Source organism: Fusarium pseudograminearum, chromosome 4 (assembly GCF_000303195.2).
Source record: "Fusarium pseudograminearum CS3096 chromosome 4, whole genome shotgun sequence".
Classification (NCBI taxonomy): Eukaryota; Fungi; Ascomycota; class Sordariomycetes; order Hypocreales; family Nectriaceae; genus Fusarium; species Fusarium pseudograminearum.
This window is the reverse complement of record NC_031954.1, coordinates 1,090,446-1,106,664: the sequence shown is the minus strand read 5'-3', so window position 1 is coordinate 1,106,664 and position 16,219 is coordinate 1,090,446. Positions and strand designations below refer to the sequence as shown.

Genomic DNA, 16,219 nt, shown 5'->3' with positions numbered 1-16,219 from the left:
ATTCATACATAAATATATCTTATAAATGACCCTCAAAAGGTCCTTGGAATCTCTACTTCCCTAGACAACTTGAGAGCAATCGAGCTAAGCTCATCCAAGCCCATAATCTCTTCTCCCAAAACAGGCAACTCAAATAGGTCAAAGTCCGAATCGCATACCGTTCCATTGGCCGGGAGTGTTCCATTCTGGAAATACTCTCGCACGTAACGGACCGAGCAAGTTGAGGGCGCGGCGAGAGAGCAATGCTACAAAATACAAGTCAGTTTCATATTTTATACTAAAAAGTCCAAGGTGCCTTACCCCGTATGCGTTCTGGGTGAGGACAACTGAGCTTGGGAACTTGGCTGAGTTGTTAAATGCGCTTTGTAGAGGTGTGACATTGTCGGCTATGTTGCCAATGTAAAGAATAGGATGCGCAGTATCGCCCCTAAAGTCGTCTACTCAATATGTCAGCACCTTCGTCTTATGCATATCCCTGGACGAGAGTTGGAGATCCCCACCATCTGTAAACTCCCACTTCGGCCTCGTCTTTCTTCCGACACAAGAAACGCGGAAATTGGCATTGGCTGCACCAGCCCAGCGACTTTTGTTCGTAATTTTGTCAAAGTACTCTGCAATTTCCTCTGGGGACTCGTTCGCGGCCTTTGAGTCCGAGCACATGATAGCAGGGAAAGCATCGAGTTCCATCGGCGTCTCGAAAGGTGTCGTAGCAGGAGTATCTCCCAATTCACACAGACCGCCTTGTGCCTTGTTATCGCTCATCTCCAGGACCATTTCGTAGAAAGGCACTCCGTCACCTTTCTCCAGAGCGGCAAATACACGAGCCAGTTGAGGAAACTTGACGATCGGGGCATAGATGCAAGTCTGGATGAGACGCTGGAGATGCGAGTAGGAGATCAGGAAGGGTAGTTCAGGGCCCGAGTCTTGAGACCATGCGGGAAGCAGAACTGGCGACCTCTTGAGGTGGGCGAGGAGATCGCCTCGGCGCTTCTCAATGGCTTGGGGAGATTCGGCGTGAAACGCGCACTTGAGAGGACCGACTTTGTGGCATGCTGTGTCGAATGCGTCGAAAATCTTGTCTGTATCAGTGACAAAGTTTCTATGATCCAAGTGGAACCAGTCATGATAGTCAACGTTTCCTAAGTCATTGGTTAATCATGATGAAAGAGGGTTAATATCATTGAAGGACTTACCATCGCTGACAAGTCGCTCTACCCGTTCAGGATATAGTCCAGCAAACACACCACCGAGAATAGTACCGTAACTGAAACCCCAATAACGAAGCTTCTCGTTACCCGTCTTGTCGAGAATCTCCAGCATATCTCTGGCGATGGATGCGGTTCCGATGAACTGCATGAGGCCCATGTCCTCCATTGCTGACTCACATGCACCCGAGTAGGCTGTAGCTCGAGCGTAAGCATCGTAGATAAGACCGGGATGTTCATCAGCTACAGGTGTTTCTTGAAGAGACCAAAGTCGCCGTCTTTGGGGTGAACCCCAGCACTCCATACGGGGTGTAGAAACCCCAACTAAAATGGTCAGTATTTCTAGTTAAAATGGTGACTTGTATATATAACTCACCTCCTCGAGGGTCGAAACTGACCACATCCTAGAACAGTGAATATACTGAGCCGATTCTGTGTATTGAGTAGACTTACGTGGTTGTCGCCTACGATTGCTTGCAGAATATGGCCTTCGCGCTTCACAAAGGCGATTCCTGAACCTCCAGGGCCCTGGTATCACATGTCAGCATATATGATATGACAAACAATTAAAGAAGAACCATACTCCGGGGTTAATGAATAGCGGGGAGACTTTATTGTTCTTGGATTTGGCCGGTAGTTTGATAACTCCAAGGACCACGCGCTTTCTATCAGAAGGGTTGAGCCAATCCATAGGAACCTAGATATATGCCATTAGTGTATGTTATGAGTACTGGCGAAGCAATTACTTACGTCAAGCCTTGCACATTCAAATTTGTCATAACATGACTCCCAGAGGAGGTCTCGTCGTGGTTTGATCTGTCATTATGTTAGAGATCTGTTCTTAGTGTCGTAAATTATGTCCTTACATCGTTCCAAGTCCATGGCTTCTCTGTGGGCTCCTCAATATGGTTTGGTACAGGGTGAGGGCGGTGGTGAAAGAAGCCGATAAGACAAACAGCAGCCAAAAGTCCCAACACAGTAGAAACATTGGATTTGCGCGGGCGCTGCTGAAGGCGGTCTCTTAATAGAGGCATTGCCTCTGAAGTCGTCTTTTCATTCATGGCGAAGAGGGGTATCGGAGAACCCTACTCTGTTCGAGGAGTCAAGGCTAGATAGACCCAATTGTCACTCAAGGTTGTAAACCGCACAACATAAAGACGATAAAGTAAACCGACAAAATAGGGCGAAAGGTGAGGGTAAGTTCAGGAAGAAAGAAATTGGACCGTTGTGCTCCAAAGTCTATCTTACGAATCGTTAGCTTTTGCCTAAGACATGCCTGCAGGACGGGATGGATGATAAGCCAGATCAGCGGTGCAAATAGAGACAGTGATTGATCAACCATGGACCCAGCAAACACCATCCAAGGCATCCCTTTTTCAGCTCTCAACATTCAAGTTGGACTTGCCTTACAGGGCAGAGATCCTTTCTTACGACGCTTAGATCTAGGCTTACTAGGTAGCTTACGTCGTCCTACCACGCAGCACTTGATTCCAATTGCCTATTCCAGGACAGCGTCAAGAGTCATGAGATGCATCCATTTCAGTTTTCCCTGATCGTCGTCTTAACCACCAATAGCCCCTCTCCACGGCTAAACTCCCTGGGACAAACAAACTTGGTTAACCTTGTTTTATTAAGTGACCTCTTTTTCAAAAGTTGGTTCTATAACATTGATGATGATAATAGCCTGCCTGTCCAAATCATTCGAAAACGTCCCGTACTGAACGCTCCAGAATGAAAATGACAAAAGGTCAACCCGGACTTGCTCGTTGGGATACAGATAACTGGGAAACACAAATCATTCCGCCAAATAAAAACAGGTCACATCCAACTCTTTCTTTCTTGGGTGCGCGCGCTCTGCATGACGAAGAAAAATGCTTTCTCTCTATAGTATCCCAACGCCGTGGTATGCCTTCGAATCAAAAACACCCATAACGCCCTTGTCTCGTAGACCTTTTTTGCTTTCGCTGTCTTAGTAGCCCGCCTCCGCGCGTGGACATGTTGCACCAACTTTTTCTTTTTTATCCACCGACAATGACTTTTTTCGTTCAGTCTTCCATGTCGACATCGCCCATCTCATCATCGTCGTCCTCGTCGTCATCCTCTTCGTCTTCATCGTCAAACATGCCGCTCTCGCCCTCCTCGTCATCATCCTCGTCGTCGTCGACCTCGAGAGCAATGGCGACTCTCTTCTTCTCGCCACCGAAAGCCTTGGACTTCTGGCGCTCGGGCTCCATCTCCTCGATATCCTCCTCGGTCAAGCCCAGCTCGCGCAGGCGCTTCTTCTCGCTGCCGCGCATGCGGGGCAGGAGGTGCTCGTTCTCAGCGACGAGCTTGCGGGCGGTGGCAAGCTCACGCTCACGCTTGCCAGCCATGCGCTTCTTGTAGAAGACGCGCTCACGACGTTGACGGATCTCGGACACGCGCTCCATGGCCTTGAGGGTCTTGCCCATGAGCTCTCGGTCGTAGCGGACGGGAACGTTGCGGCGGGCGGCGAACTGCAGAGTAGAGTCGACCGTCATCTCCTTGCCGGCGGCCTTGCGGAAGGCCTTTGTCCACTTGAGCTTGCGAGGGTTTCGCTTCATCTTGAACTGTAGAGGTAGCAGTGTTAGCGGTGTGAGGTCTGAGGCAGGTCGCAACGTTGCTGTAGACGTACGTTCTTGTGGCACTTGCTGCGGCAGAATCTAAAGACTCGGGCATCGTTGCGCACAAAGGTGATACCCTTGCTGGGGTAAGCAGGGCGACTGCAAAAGTAACAGGTTTCGATTCTAGAGTAATTCGTTAGTGACAGTTCAAGGTAGAGCTGAAACCTCGATATCGTGGATACGCAGTCTCCAAGAGGATAACCTTGACAAGTATATCCTCGATCAAGACAAGCATCCAGTAAAGAGCCCATCCATATCCAACAACTTACCTCATTTTGTATGGGTGGTGGTCTATAAGACCAAAACAACTTCAATTCAGCTTCCCACCCCACTGGTTTTGAGGTATCCCGAACTTTTTTTCGCTCTAAAGATTTTTTTGTCCCCAGCCGCCATCTAAGCTTATCGATAACGACCCCGGACAAACATGAATCCGATAGTCGCCGGTCCGCGCCGGAGTCTCTTGAAAACTTTCCCCGATTTGCCCTCCGGGTCCCGACATCTCCATTTGCCTCACCCAAATTACGTCTGTTTAGACCAAAATCACTATTCAAAATGGCTTCTGTTATGGCATGGGGCGCCGGCGCTGCCGTCGCGGCCTTTTTGGTACGCAATCAAGGAAAACGGATATCGAATTCTGGTCACTAACAGCTTTTTGCAGGGTCGAGCTGGTCTGGTCGCATGGAGACGCTCACGGGGTGGCGTTGGAGCCATGGGCAAGGCTTTCTACAAGGGCGGTTTTGAGGCCAAGATGACCAAGAAGGAGGCTACTCTGATCCTGTCACTCAAGTACGTTTTTACCAACCTTACTGCATCCAACAACGCACTAACATCCCACTCAGCGAGCGAGCCATTACCAAGGACAAGGTCCGCAAGGCCCACCGAACCCTCATGCTTCTCAACCATCCCGATCGAGGCGGCAGCCCTTACCTTGCGACAAAGGTTAACGAGGCCAAGGAGTTCCTGGACAAGAACGGTTAAGTCCAAACTCGATAGAACACTCGTTCGAGTTCTCGATATTCGGATCCATCAGAATCGATTTATGAGCTTTACAAAAAAACATAATCAACGACTAGGGTCTGGCGTGGGCATATGGCCGCGTGTGTATAGTGTACACTACTTGTTTCCATAGCGATGGCGTTTGTTGGGTTTAAGAGGAGGCTCTTTGGGGCTAGGTGATGGGATATGCCGTCGTTAAGCTATCTAGGCTGAATGCTGTATGAATATAGGGCCAATTCGACTCGTTCTCTTCTCATGCTACTTTCTGGGACCTTGAGTCACAATTACAAAAATATTCACATATCATCCGGTCTCTGTCTGATCCGGTGAGCTCCAGACCAAGATTCCTCATTCAGTCCACCTTGTTAAGCATTTCATTGCTCTGCTGCTCGTTCCCATTGACCTCTGCCACCGCAATTCCCAGCATAGCGCAGAGCGTGTAGTGGGCATCGTTGCCAGCGTTGTGCAGATTCTTGTTTGGAATGCTCAGATCGTTGAGTACGGTGACGAGGCCTCGGCCATTGGTTGAGCTGGACCAAGCTTGGTGGATGTCCTGGGTGTCGACAGGCTCTCTCAGTCCTGCAAGGGCTCGGAGATCTATACCTATCTCGTTGAAGTAGGTGATGTCTTGTCGCACATCATGCCCAACGACGATAATTTCCCGTTGAGAGGAAAGATAGGGGTTAAAGATGCTCATGATGACGTCTTGAAGCTCGTTCTTGTAAGGGAATACGCTATTCCTATCGAACAGTCAGTGTCACGCAAAATCACAAGCGGAGTCATGTATGCTTACCCAAAGTCAAAAGAGTCAGGGCACCCCTTGACAAATTGGTAGTTTCGTAAACTAGCATACTCATGCACTCGAAGATGATGAGTCTTGATCATAGGCCACCAACCACGACCAGCATCCTTAGGGTGAACGCCTCTGATGTCCCGTGTGTCCAGGATAGAAATCCCAACTTCAGAAATAGGGTTTGGCTTCCGTTCAATTGCTTCAACGTCGACACAGATGAAAACGATGTCGTGGCCATCCGGGTCTCCCACAAGACCCAAGTAGCCCAGTGTGTTGCGAAGCATTTGGTCCCTGTGACGCTTCTTCTTCGCAGCCTTGTCTGGATCTGTCGTCCTCTTTGGTGCGAAGCCGGACTTAACGATTCGCATCTTGGACCTCCAGGTGAGCTTTTGCGGTGTCGAGGCCGCTTCGAAGGATCTGATGTCTTCGGGGTCGACTGCAGGCCATGGCCGGATGTCAAGGGAGGTTGCATCCAAAGATCGCCTCAAGTAACGGGGACGAGGGGTGCCGCCTTCACCAAACTTCATGTAGAACTTGTCCTTGTTCATGGGGCCAACAGGGATTCTGAGGAAAGTGTTCAGCTTGAGATTGATTTCTTCGAGGAAAACCTCGAACTGGGCGGATGGAATCAAGAGGTAAGGGTCTCTGGCTGGCTCCATCGGGTCATGAAGATAGAAACTTGCAAAGTTAGTAACGAGAACGTAACAACAAGAGATGCTCTTACAAGTCCCAAGTTCGGCCCTTGAGAATTTCAGTGAAAAATGGCTTCGCCTGTTACAGAATTAGCCACTGAAGAGTAAGATCGTAGCTGGTAGCACGTACACGAGGCTTGTTGACCTTGCCGATGAAACGTTCGGGATACGACACGACGACCTTGAACGGACAGAAAGTAAAGTCCTTGTGAACGGGCTGGCCGATGCGAAAAGCAGCGTTGTCGAAGGCTTTTTCCTTATTACTTTTGAGCAGGCCTTGTCTGGCGGCATCAGCATCGGCTCGCAGCTGTTCCTGGGAGGCCTGCTCTCTAGCTGCAAGCCGCTCCTCATTCCGGATGTACTCATCATCCATCACCATTCCGAAACTATTCCCAAGGCCATCTGCAGTGTTGTCTTCGTGTGGCGTTTCAGCAAGCTTCACGCCGTTGCCCAAAAGCTCCTGCAGCTTCTCCAAACGACTTTGTAGGTCCGACATCGCTGGTATTCTCTGCCAAGGCAGGAAAAGGCGACGAAAGGAAGAGGAATCGAGAAACCTATCGGAGAAGCACTTCTGAAAGAGAGAAAGGAAATAAATTAAAAACGTAGCGAGGACGAAAGGTACCTAGTGTAGCTTTAAAGGCGGGAATGAAGCCTTCGTGCGGCAGGTGCGCTGTGAGGGAGGAAAAAAGGGCAGATGAGAAATACCCTTTGGGGCTTATTTGGCACGGCTCAAATGATTCACTGATGTTACCACCCGCCTTTAAAATGTGAAAACAAAAAGGCAGTGTTGCCTCGAAATAGATGTCAAACGGTAAGTGATTGCTGTCACTGCGACTACCAATAGTTGATGGATCGTCATGCACCGGCCCCTCCACCGACGGCTGTGTACAGAAATACCAGCGCTCATCCATTTCATAGACCGACTATGTGTCACTCAATTTTTACATCGCGTTTTCGTAAAATATTGGAGAAAAAGGCAAGCATTTAATTATTTTATCAATTTAATCCTCTCAATTCATGGTAGGCTCATACTACACTCTTTGCGCCTGGCAGTATATAACTGCAAACCAGCCAAGTTTGCTTGACTTGATACATAAAACCATCCCTGCCCAAAAAAACAACAAACTTTACTTTACTCACATCATTTGGGTTTGTAGAACTAGTTCGAGTTAGCAAACTGCCAGAAACAGTTGTTAGGAAACATACCTCAACGGCCTCGTCTGGGGTGACATCAGACACGTCCGATTGCTTGTTGTCAATCAGACCGAGATGACCCAATCGTACCTTGAACCAAAAGTCTAGTCGCCTACCCCCCATATCTTCAGAAAGCAGCTTCTTCTTCATCCCTCTCAAAAAGGTGTTGTAGAATCCTGGTTCTTCAAGATTGATGAGTTCTTCCCTCATCACACCCAGGCATTCCAGAGCACGTGGGTATTTGTCGCCGCCGAAGCTTTCCGTAACAAATGTTGATATGATCGTGCCCATTTGTTTAGTTGCATCCTCAATCTCCGAAACGTCTTCGGTTACAGCAAGAGCTCGTTTGAATTCAGGCACTGCATTGTCAGAGCTGATCTCGCTCTTCTTCTCTTCACCCAGAAGGGCATCAACATCAAGGCCTGAAATTGGCTTGATGGTTTCTCTGCCACGCTTGCCCTTGACCTTTGGCGGTACTGTTTCCCTAGTTAGCTAGGGTCCACAATCACAAAAGGCAGAACACGTACCTTTCTTGACATCTGCTGCTTGAATAAGGGCATCCGTCTTGCTCTGGACCTTCTCGATTAGATCTTGTGTTGGCTGTGCAAATCGGAGCAATATGGAAGGGGTATCTGGAACTGGCTTTTCAGGATACACTGCTCGAGCTTTCACTGCATGGTTAACTCGGTGGACTGTAGGGTTGAAGGTTTCGTCAATAGGCACATATTCAGACGGGTTACTACATAATTTAGCGATAAACAAGGTGAGTCACAGATTGAAACGTACCCATCATCATCCATACCATATGTTGACAAATCCATGGCGTCAACATAATCGCTCATGGCATCGTTGAGCTCATCCGTAGGCAACAGTCGGTGCTTGCTAACGGTCTGCCCAGTGACCGTAATCACTCTATCCAAAGGAGGGAATTGATAGCTTCGGATATCCTCTGCAAATGGCAGCGGAATGTCGTAGAGACACTCCATGTCTGGTTCTACACCAGGTGCCAGCAGCACCAGTAGCGGATCTTTGCCATCTTTTGTCACAATCCGGGCAATCGCATAAGACTCGAGTTCAGAGAGTGCCCATACAAGAGACGAAAGCGCGATGGCGGATTTGGCATCAAATTTGCGTGCTATTGTCACGCAAGTCTCGCCAATGTTGAGAAATGGCTCGTACTAAACAGAATTAGCACAAGAAATAAGGCGATAGTTCACAAGTAACACACCTTTGCGCATGGAATGAAACCAATGATCGAGAAGCTCTTCTGCGCGTCGATCTTGGTGATGTTGTGTTCTGACTCACTGATGTGTACTGCTGTTCGGCCATATTCGTACCCCTTGGCAAGATCATCAAACTCGACATCTCGCTTTCCTCCTGGAGCATCTGGATCATTGACTTTGTATGAACGAGCTTGCTTGACTGCTGAGAACTCGATACCTTCCATCTCGTCGTCTTGTGTTTGCTGGGTAGCTTCACCGTCTTCAGACTTGACGACTACTGTACTTGCTGTTAAGGGGCGTGCCAAATGTGTCTTGAAATATCTCTCGACATTGATACTCATCGCAGCAGGAAACGTTTCGGGATCTCCAAGAGTGAGGGCGCCATCATAAGTCTTGTATGGTTTGACGGCCTTGATTCGGGGGGTGTCAAGCTCGTCAATGGCTTCGGCAATGTTTGCGAAAACGCCATCTTTGCAATCGTCAGCGAGCGCTTTGAGTGCTTTCTCGTTATCCTCCTGCCAATATTTAGTTATGCGCTTTGAGGCCATGGATATTTCTACTGACCTTGGTGCCCGGCTTGTCTTCTTCCTTGAAGCCATAGTCCGGATCATCAAAATCTACACCACTATAGTCTGTTAGATCTGTTAAACGAAAGGGTGTCGTTGGCTTACAGGATGGTGAGTTGGATATTCGAGTCGTTAATTTTCTTGGAAATGTCGCTCAGATCATCTCCATCCATTGGCCCTTGGCCGTCAGTGATCAAGAAGATCTTTCGATTCCATTTGAGCTTCTTCGTAAATGTGTCCATCATGTCAACCGCAACGACAATGGCGGAAACAGCATCTCCAGCCCACGTGTTGCTTGGCTTCACAACAGACTGGAGATCTCTTAAAGATGACATGGTCATTGACCCCATCTCCTGTAGCACTGTAATATTCTCATAGCCATCGTCGTCTTGCAACTTGTTGTAGGTATCGTCTGTTCTTAGGCCCAAGACACCAACACAAAGTGTTTTGCGGTTCGCCGCGACGATATCTGTGATCTTGTCCCATACATACTGCAAGCTCCAGTCCAAATCAGACTGTGATCTCCCACTATGAGTCTGGGCCATAGTCGAGCCCAGGTCGAGGATGAAGATGGTTGCCTCTTTTTCCGCCATGGTGAGGATTTCGTATTTTGTCTGGCACAAGTAATAATAAGAAAATTGCTCAAGTGAGTTGGGGAAGATTCGAGTTGATTTAAATGAATGTCAATCGCACAAAGCTTCTCGGTGGTGAACCCTTGTATCGTTTAGGCAGAAGGCCTCTAGCTCAGAGCTGCTGTCTAAGATGGAGGACGTGGGGCGCGCGATGCCTGCAGCTGAGCTGAGATGTACCGGCACACGCGAAACACGTAATCACGTGATGGAACGCCATGTTAATTGAAGTGGCAGGTGCGATTCCTGATCACATAGCAATACCTGCCTGGATAAAAAGGAAGGTATGGCATAATTCGATTAAGAACATTTCGCAGCTTAGGTATGTTATACGAGTCGAAAGAGCTCTTATCTCTTACGTTGCTGACGGTAATTGGTGAAACAAAATGTTGCGATGCACGGGTCAGCAAATAGCCGTCTGATGAGATACAAACATGAGAAATCTAGCATCATTCTGGTACTTTCAGCTCCTGTATAACTCCCATCTGTAACAGGACACTGCAAAGTGATGTGGCCAGTCACGTGGTCTCCATTGTATCATAGACTGGGGTCGATGACCTGTCTATGGAGTAGTTAGGCCTAACTAAGAGAAACATACACCTCGGCTGAGTTGAAACACCATCAGTTTTTGTCAATTTGCACTCACAAAGTGAAGGCGATAGCAACGATGTCAAGCACAGCAAAGGCCGTGGCCTTGTCCCCGGCTCCTTACCATATCATCACGTAAGTTTCCTAGCAGATGCAACAGGCCAGTCAGAGATGAGTGAGCTAACTGGACGGCAGCTACGGAACACTTCTAGGAACGACCTTTTTCCACGTATGTACCCCAATACTAAATCTCATTTTGCACTCAGCTCTGACAATCCGACAGTCCTTCGTCAATGGCATCGTAGCGTTCAGGGCGGTCGATCGTGCCAGCTTCTCTGCTATTCAGCAAAAGCTCTTCCCCATCTACTTCGGACTTCAAACTGTCCTACCCGGTGTTCTCGCCCTGACGTTCCCCGGAAACTCTCTGATTGGTCTTGCAAATGGTCCCGCCGGTCTGGTGTCGGAATTTGCCCGCTGGCACTCCTTGTTGCCTATCAGTGTCATGGGTATCACTGGTGCTATCAATCTGCTTGTTCTCCTGCCAATGACCGTTGACATTATCAAGAAGCGACGTGGCCAAGGTATGTTACGCAAGGAAACGTCAATTTACCAACCCATACTGATGAATTAATAGTCAAGCGAGATGGCAAGGAGTACTACGCTGAGGGTCCTCACTCAGACCAGATGAAGGCTCTCAACAAAAAGTTCGGTATGCTCCACGGCATCTCATCTCTGCTTAACCTTGCTACCTTTGTGGCTGCTATCGGATACGGCTTCACTCTGGGTGGTCGGGTTCTGTCCGTTGCGGACCTTGCTTGAACGGTTCAATGATAAAGATGCAATTCTTATTCATGCTCTAAAATGCTAGTGGTGCAAACAATCTTCCTGATAGCCTAGCGTCTACTTTCCATCGTACAATAGCGAGAATCTATAGTATGTCTATTCGTTGTGTCGTAATTCGTTGAAATATTAGGTATAGCCTTGTAAACATTGCGCCAACCGGCTGTCATGGTGAACCAGTATAACTCTCATGGCGAGCGTCCGGTCTTGAAAGACAAGCACTGTGTTTTAAATTCGGAGCGAGGCACGAAGTTCCTCCTTGGCCTTTTCAAAGTCTCGCTGGCGCTGGGCCTTGGCCTCTTCGTCGCTGAGGGTCTTCTGTTGACGGCGCTGGTTGGCCTCCATCTGTCCCTTGATGGTCCAGCGACCGGGCTGGCGGTCAAGCATGGTCTCAACATCGACTTCCTCGTTGGGCTTGGGGAAGTCAGTGCTCAGGGCAGTAGGTCTGCGTGTGTTGTTCTCAAACTCCTCAGCCTTGAGTCCAGGAGTAGAGACTGGGGTTGTTGCGGTAGACTGAGTCTTGTGCACCTCGCTGAAGTAGTGGTTGGCATTGCTGGGGGCAGCAGCGACACTGGTGGGAGCGGTAGTCATTTTGATTGTTGTTTAAGAAAGTTTTGATTGGGATGAAGTTGTTTTGAGTCGTTCTCTTTAGTGATGGTTGATGAAGATAAGAGAGTTGTTGTACGTAGATTGGCGCTTCTTTCGCTAAGATGGTAAACAGCAGGTGAGATAGATCAAGATGAAAAGTATGAAATGAAGAAACAAATTCTCAACTCCATGAGGTCTGTTCCTGTAGATATTTATAATTACGTAGGTATCCAGCCGGTCCGGTTTAAAACTTCATACTGTACTGCGTAGTTGTGTTAGTTGCTCTGGAAAGTGGAAACCCCTTTAGCTGATCGTGAAAATGGGTCCCCGAGCGTGGAGACCTTGACCAACTTTAGCTTCAAGGGTCCCCACGCTGCCTCGCTTGATACGGGAAGTATCCAAAGCGGTGAATTACACTTTGTATTCTCCTGTCTGTGTGCAGATGTCGGTCTGTTGATGCAGGCGACCTCGCCTCGGATGTAAGCGAGTTGGTAACACGGATACAGCCTCTTATCATCAGCATTAGTCAGGCGAAGAGAAGGAGAAGAAAAAAAAGTTTCAAAGAAAACGTGGAGTTCTAGAAACCCACCGATGACGAACAAGGTTGACCCATTACTCGCAAGGCAAAATTTATGAGCCAATGATAAGATTTGCTTTAACTAAAGTCGTTAAGGGACTGAAGTTTTTGGACTTTGAGATTCTTTGCCACGCGGGAAGGGTCTGCGGCTCTCAGAGCCTACCTCGGGCCAATTGCTTCCTTTCGGCACGTTAATCGCGACATGCATGGGTCGGATTATGTTGTCATTGCACTAAAAGATTGCCTATCAATGCAGGGTCGTTATCATATGCATGAAATCATCGGTGATAGAGGGACAATGAGTCGTAGTTATCCTCGGGTTTGCTGTCGATTGTTGATGGATTACCCTATATCAATAAATCTCACATGTCGTGTCACCAACAAGGTCACTCATAGATGTGCCACAAATGCTGTTACAAGCTTACTGTAATATTCGTGATGTCTTTTTACAATAGGTCCATTGATCACCGATTATCCAGCCTTATTGCATCACAGGCGATGTCATTCTTGTTATCTCTGACTAAGCACATCCACCGAGTCAGTCCGCTTTAGTTTGTCGACGATTCAGTTCATGTTCAACCAACTGAAACTCTGGTCGATCATATTTAACAACATCATACAGTGTCTTCTCTGGCTGGACTGATAGAAAAAATGGCATCTTCACCGAAGTACATCAGCAACGATGTTGCTGCCATCAATGAGTTCATTGACAAATTTGATGTGAGTCATTTACAAATTGGCCGAGTATCACACTGACACCCATCGATAGGTTTTCCTCCTCGACTGCGATGGTAAATATTGTACAATTTACAAAACAAAACCCAGTGACTGACTCATATAGGTGTCTTGTGGTCTGGCGATCATGTGTACGAGGGAGTCCCAGAGACCATCAACTTCTTGAGATCAAAAGGTTAGTTTATTGCGCTCATCATCTGAACAAGGGACTCACATCGATGTAGGAAAGAGGGTCGTCTTCGTCACCAATAACTCCACAAAATCCCGGGATGAGTATCTCAAGAAACTCACTGGTCTTGGTATCCCAAGCGAGAAGGATGATGTCTTTGGTTCCAGCTACTCTGCTGCCATCTACATCGCCCGTATCCTGAAGCTGCCTGAGGGTAAGCGCAAGGTCTTTATTATTGGAGAGTCAGGAATCGAGCAGGAGCTTGATTCAGAAGGTGTACCCCATATCGGCGGCACAGAAGAGGCTTTCCGACGAGACATCACAAACGACGACTTCAAGGGCATCGCTGATGGTTCGCTTCTCGATCCCGAGGTTGGCGCCGTCCTATGTGGCCTTGACTACCACGTCAACTACCTCAAGTACGCCCATGCCATGCACTACGTCAAGAGGGGAGCCACGTTCCTTGCTACCAATGTCGACTCTACATTGCCGATGCACCACAACTTCTTCCTCGGTGCTGGTTCCTGTCACATCCCTGTCGTCCATGCCACAGGACAACAGCCTTTGGCGCTCGGCAAGCCCAGCCAAGCCATGATGGACGCTGTCGAGGGCAAGTTCCAACTCGACCGAGCTCGCACATGCATGGTTGGTGACCGACTCAACACTGACATAAAGTTTGGAATTGAGGGCAAGCTAGGCGGCACACTACATGTTCTGACTGGTGTGAACAAGAAGGAGGACTGGGAGAAGGCAGATGCCATTGCTGTGCCTTCGTACTATGCCGACAAATTCAGTGATCTTAGACTGGCAAAGGAATAGAGTGCCATAGAGCCATTGTATAGATATATTATAGAGCAAGAGGGTATCTGCAATACCCAGGTTTACGCCTACGCGGTATGCAATTGGTATGATGGCGAGAAACAAGCAGTTCTAGCCCCTGCACCTGGAACACCATATGCTATAGATATGTAAACTCCATTTAAGCTTCCTTCTTGCTTTCGTTCTTTGCAAGGTCGCTGGTTCGAATGACCTTGGGTGGAGGTGTCTTGTATGGCTGAAGAGACTTGGGCAAGAACATGCCAACCTGCTTCTGGTACTTTGGATACTCGGAGTACTTTCCCACTGTGATAAGCTCAGTGAGCCAAGTTGAACCCTGGAAAAGCATAATCAAAGCGGCAGAACCGGCAAGTGTGTAGCTGTAGAGGTTCTTGGTTGCATAGCAGCTCCACTGGTACAGGACAAACCAGACAAGCTGCTCAGCGGCGAAATTGGGATGTCTGCTGTACGCCCAGAGTCCCGAGGTGTTGAAGCCTCGGTCAAGATCAGCTTGGGTGTAGCTGAACTCCCGAGGAACCTTGGCCTCGGCCTGATACCTGTGCTTGGCCGCGTGGAAATCTGAACGAATTAGTCTTGTTCACCTCGGAGATAGACGGATAACTCACCCCATTGCTGACCATCGCTAACCCACTCGCTGTAGATTAGACCGACCATGGTGAGAAAGAACAAGATGTCGGCAGGGGTCACATTTTCCTCAAACTTGGTAGAGAGCAGGATGGCATAAGCGGGAACGCATGAGAAACTGAAGAGCAAAATGCTCTGGTAGAATGAGATGAACGTGACGTTGAAGATGAACCAGATGGGTCTTGGCACATATTTTTGCAGAATGGCCCTGTCTATTGTAAGCTTATGTATGATACTCAGTCGGCGACTGACTTACCATCGATAATCTTCAGAACCCTTCTCATAGCCACCTTTGCGCCAGTAATTGTAGGTCAAACGGCACTGAGACGCAGGTCAGCAATTGGTGTAGTTAGTAAGATGTAAAGTAACTTACACTCCAAAGAGTTGTAGCCAAGGAAACCAGATCGACTCGCGAAGAAGAGACACCAGCAAGACGTGCCCAGATGGAAAGATGGACAACGTAAAGATTGGGGAGAATAGACCACATGCGGTCAACCTGAGAGTAGTTTCTGTTGATCTCCGAGACGACGAGAAAGGGAATAGTAAGGGCGACAGAGATTGCGAAACCTGAGATGAGCGGGTTCGTGTCAACATACAACTGCCTTAGCCCGTCTGGGCTGGCGATGTTGTCGAGAAACTGCCGAGGGAGAGCATAAAGCTGGGGAATATACGGCTCAACAGCCCTTGCGTACTCGCCGCAGTCCTCAATGGACTTGAGATATGGAAGAGCCATTTCTGTTTGATTAAAGGGAAATATCAATTAATGCTCAGATTCCCGCTTGGTCGTGATGCAGTGCAAGTGGTGTTTTAATAGGTAACAACTGTACAATAACTAGTCAAAGCACAGCCCGCGTCATAGACAAGATGAAATGTATGACACCCGCTATTTCCATTCCAGTTTACAAGTTAACTGGGCACGCTTAAAGCGCTACGCCGCAAGGGAAGGTCCCGTCTATTCCTATCCTAATTGCCTTGCTGTGGAGTCGCTAAAGCTTAGGACCTAGACAGCTAGGTCCCTGTAAACTCGGAAGCAGCCGCTGTGGCTAGTGGGTGAGCCACTGAAGAGGCACCGTTAAATTTTCAACTTTAGCGATTGGCATTCACGCTTTTCCCCCTCCTATGCATCGTGAATATCACGAGTAAGCTATTGGGGACGAATTTGATACTACGGTGGATTTCCACAAACGGGAAATCAATAGGCACAAACCGGCAAAAGAGCCTTATTTCTATGAACTAGCTCTTCCTAATAGGATATAACAGCAAATCATTCTTGCTGCAAAAGCGTATTGGGCAAATTCTCACTCTCTATATCGTGCCTGCC

At 48.2% G+C, this 16,219-nt stretch overlaps 9 protein-coding genes across 9 annotated transcripts, besides 1 other annotated feature; 3 read left to right on the top strand and 6 right to left on the bottom strand.

Annotated features, from left to right (window-relative positions):
• Window positions 1-32: 32 nt before the first annotated feature.
• On the bottom strand, window positions 33-2,266 carry FPSE_01520 (uncharacterized protein; the record flags this gene model as incomplete). The annotated part of the gene is made up of 9 exons (XM_009254640.1): window positions 33-245; window positions 301-437; window positions 501-1,139; window positions 1,194-1,529; window positions 1,582-1,609; window positions 1,659-1,733; window positions 1,789-1,902; window positions 1,956-2,021; window positions 2,072-2,266. 9 exons carry the CDS (start codon window positions 2,264-2,266, stop codon window positions 33-35), a joined length of 1,803 nt encoding a protein of 600 aa, XP_009252915.1.
• A 984-nt stretch (window positions 2,267-3,250) lies between these two features.
• FPSE_01521 (uncharacterized protein) lies at window positions 3,251-4,121 on the bottom strand (the record flags this gene model as incomplete). The annotated part of the gene is made up of 3 exons (XM_009254641.1): window positions 3,251-3,793; window positions 3,859-3,970; window positions 4,117-4,121. The coding sequence occupies 3 exons, from the start codon at window positions 4,119-4,121 to the stop codon at window positions 3,251-3,253; spliced, it is 660 nt and encodes a 219-aa protein (XP_009252916.1).
• Window positions 3,263-3,374: a microsatellite.
• A 278-nt stretch (window positions 4,122-4,399) lies between the features above and the next one.
• FPSE_01522 (uncharacterized protein) lies at window positions 4,400-4,825 on the top strand (the record flags this gene model as incomplete). Its single annotated transcript, XM_009254642.1, has 3 exons — window positions 4,400-4,450; window positions 4,506-4,633; window positions 4,687-4,825. The coding sequence occupies 3 exons, from the start codon at window positions 4,400-4,402 to the stop codon at window positions 4,823-4,825; spliced, it is 318 nt and encodes a 105-aa protein (XP_009252917.1).
• Window positions 4,826-5,195: 370 nt separating this feature from the next.
• FPSE_01523 (uncharacterized protein) lies at window positions 5,196-6,824 on the bottom strand (the record flags this gene model as incomplete). Its single annotated transcript, XM_009254643.1, has 4 exons — window positions 5,196-5,583; window positions 5,637-6,314; window positions 6,361-6,407; window positions 6,459-6,824. The coding sequence occupies 4 exons, from the start codon at window positions 6,822-6,824 to the stop codon at window positions 5,196-5,198; spliced, it is 1,479 nt and encodes a 492-aa protein (XP_009252918.1).
• A 645-nt stretch (window positions 6,825-7,469) lies between these two features.
• On the bottom strand, window positions 7,470-9,904 carry Ku70 (the record flags this gene model as incomplete). The annotated part of the gene is made up of 7 exons (XM_009254644.1): window positions 7,470-7,487; window positions 7,535-7,998; window positions 8,050-8,261; window positions 8,309-8,700; window positions 8,751-9,260; window positions 9,310-9,370; window positions 9,417-9,904. The coding sequence occupies 7 exons, from the start codon at window positions 9,902-9,904 to the stop codon at window positions 7,470-7,472; spliced, it is 2,145 nt and encodes a 714-aa protein (XP_009252919.1).
• A 703-nt stretch (window positions 9,905-10,607) lies between these two features.
• On the top strand, window positions 10,608-11,347 carry FPSE_01525 (uncharacterized protein; the record flags this gene model as incomplete). The annotated part of the gene is made up of 4 exons (XM_009254645.1): window positions 10,608-10,663; window positions 10,724-10,757; window positions 10,812-11,109; window positions 11,163-11,347. The coding sequence occupies 4 exons, from the start codon at window positions 10,608-10,610 to the stop codon at window positions 11,345-11,347; spliced, it is 573 nt and encodes a 190-aa protein (XP_009252920.1).
• Window positions 11,348-11,596: 249 nt separating this feature from the next.
• Window positions 11,597-11,959, bottom strand: FPSE_01526 (uncharacterized protein; the record flags this gene model as incomplete). The annotated part of the gene is made up of 1 exon (XM_009254646.1): window positions 11,597-11,959. The coding sequence occupies one exon, from the start codon at window positions 11,957-11,959 to the stop codon at window positions 11,597-11,599; it is 363 nt and encodes a 120-aa protein (XP_009252921.1).
• A 1,225-nt stretch (window positions 11,960-13,184) lies between these two features.
• On the top strand, window positions 13,185-14,256 carry FPSE_01527 (uncharacterized protein; the record flags this gene model as incomplete). The annotated part of the gene is made up of 4 exons (XM_009254647.1): window positions 13,185-13,253; window positions 13,303-13,324; window positions 13,375-13,443; window positions 13,493-14,256. The coding sequence occupies 4 exons, from the start codon at window positions 13,185-13,187 to the stop codon at window positions 14,254-14,256; spliced, it is 924 nt and encodes a 307-aa protein (XP_009252922.1).
• Window positions 14,257-14,416: 160 nt separating this feature from the next.
• Window positions 14,417-15,631, bottom strand: FPSE_01528 (uncharacterized protein; the record flags this gene model as incomplete). Its single annotated transcript, XM_009254648.1, has 4 exons — window positions 14,417-14,832; window positions 14,880-15,106; window positions 15,155-15,219; window positions 15,272-15,631. 4 exons carry the CDS (start codon window positions 15,629-15,631, stop codon window positions 14,417-14,419), a joined length of 1,068 nt encoding a protein of 355 aa, XP_009252923.1.
• Window positions 15,632-16,219: the final 588 nt, after the last annotated feature.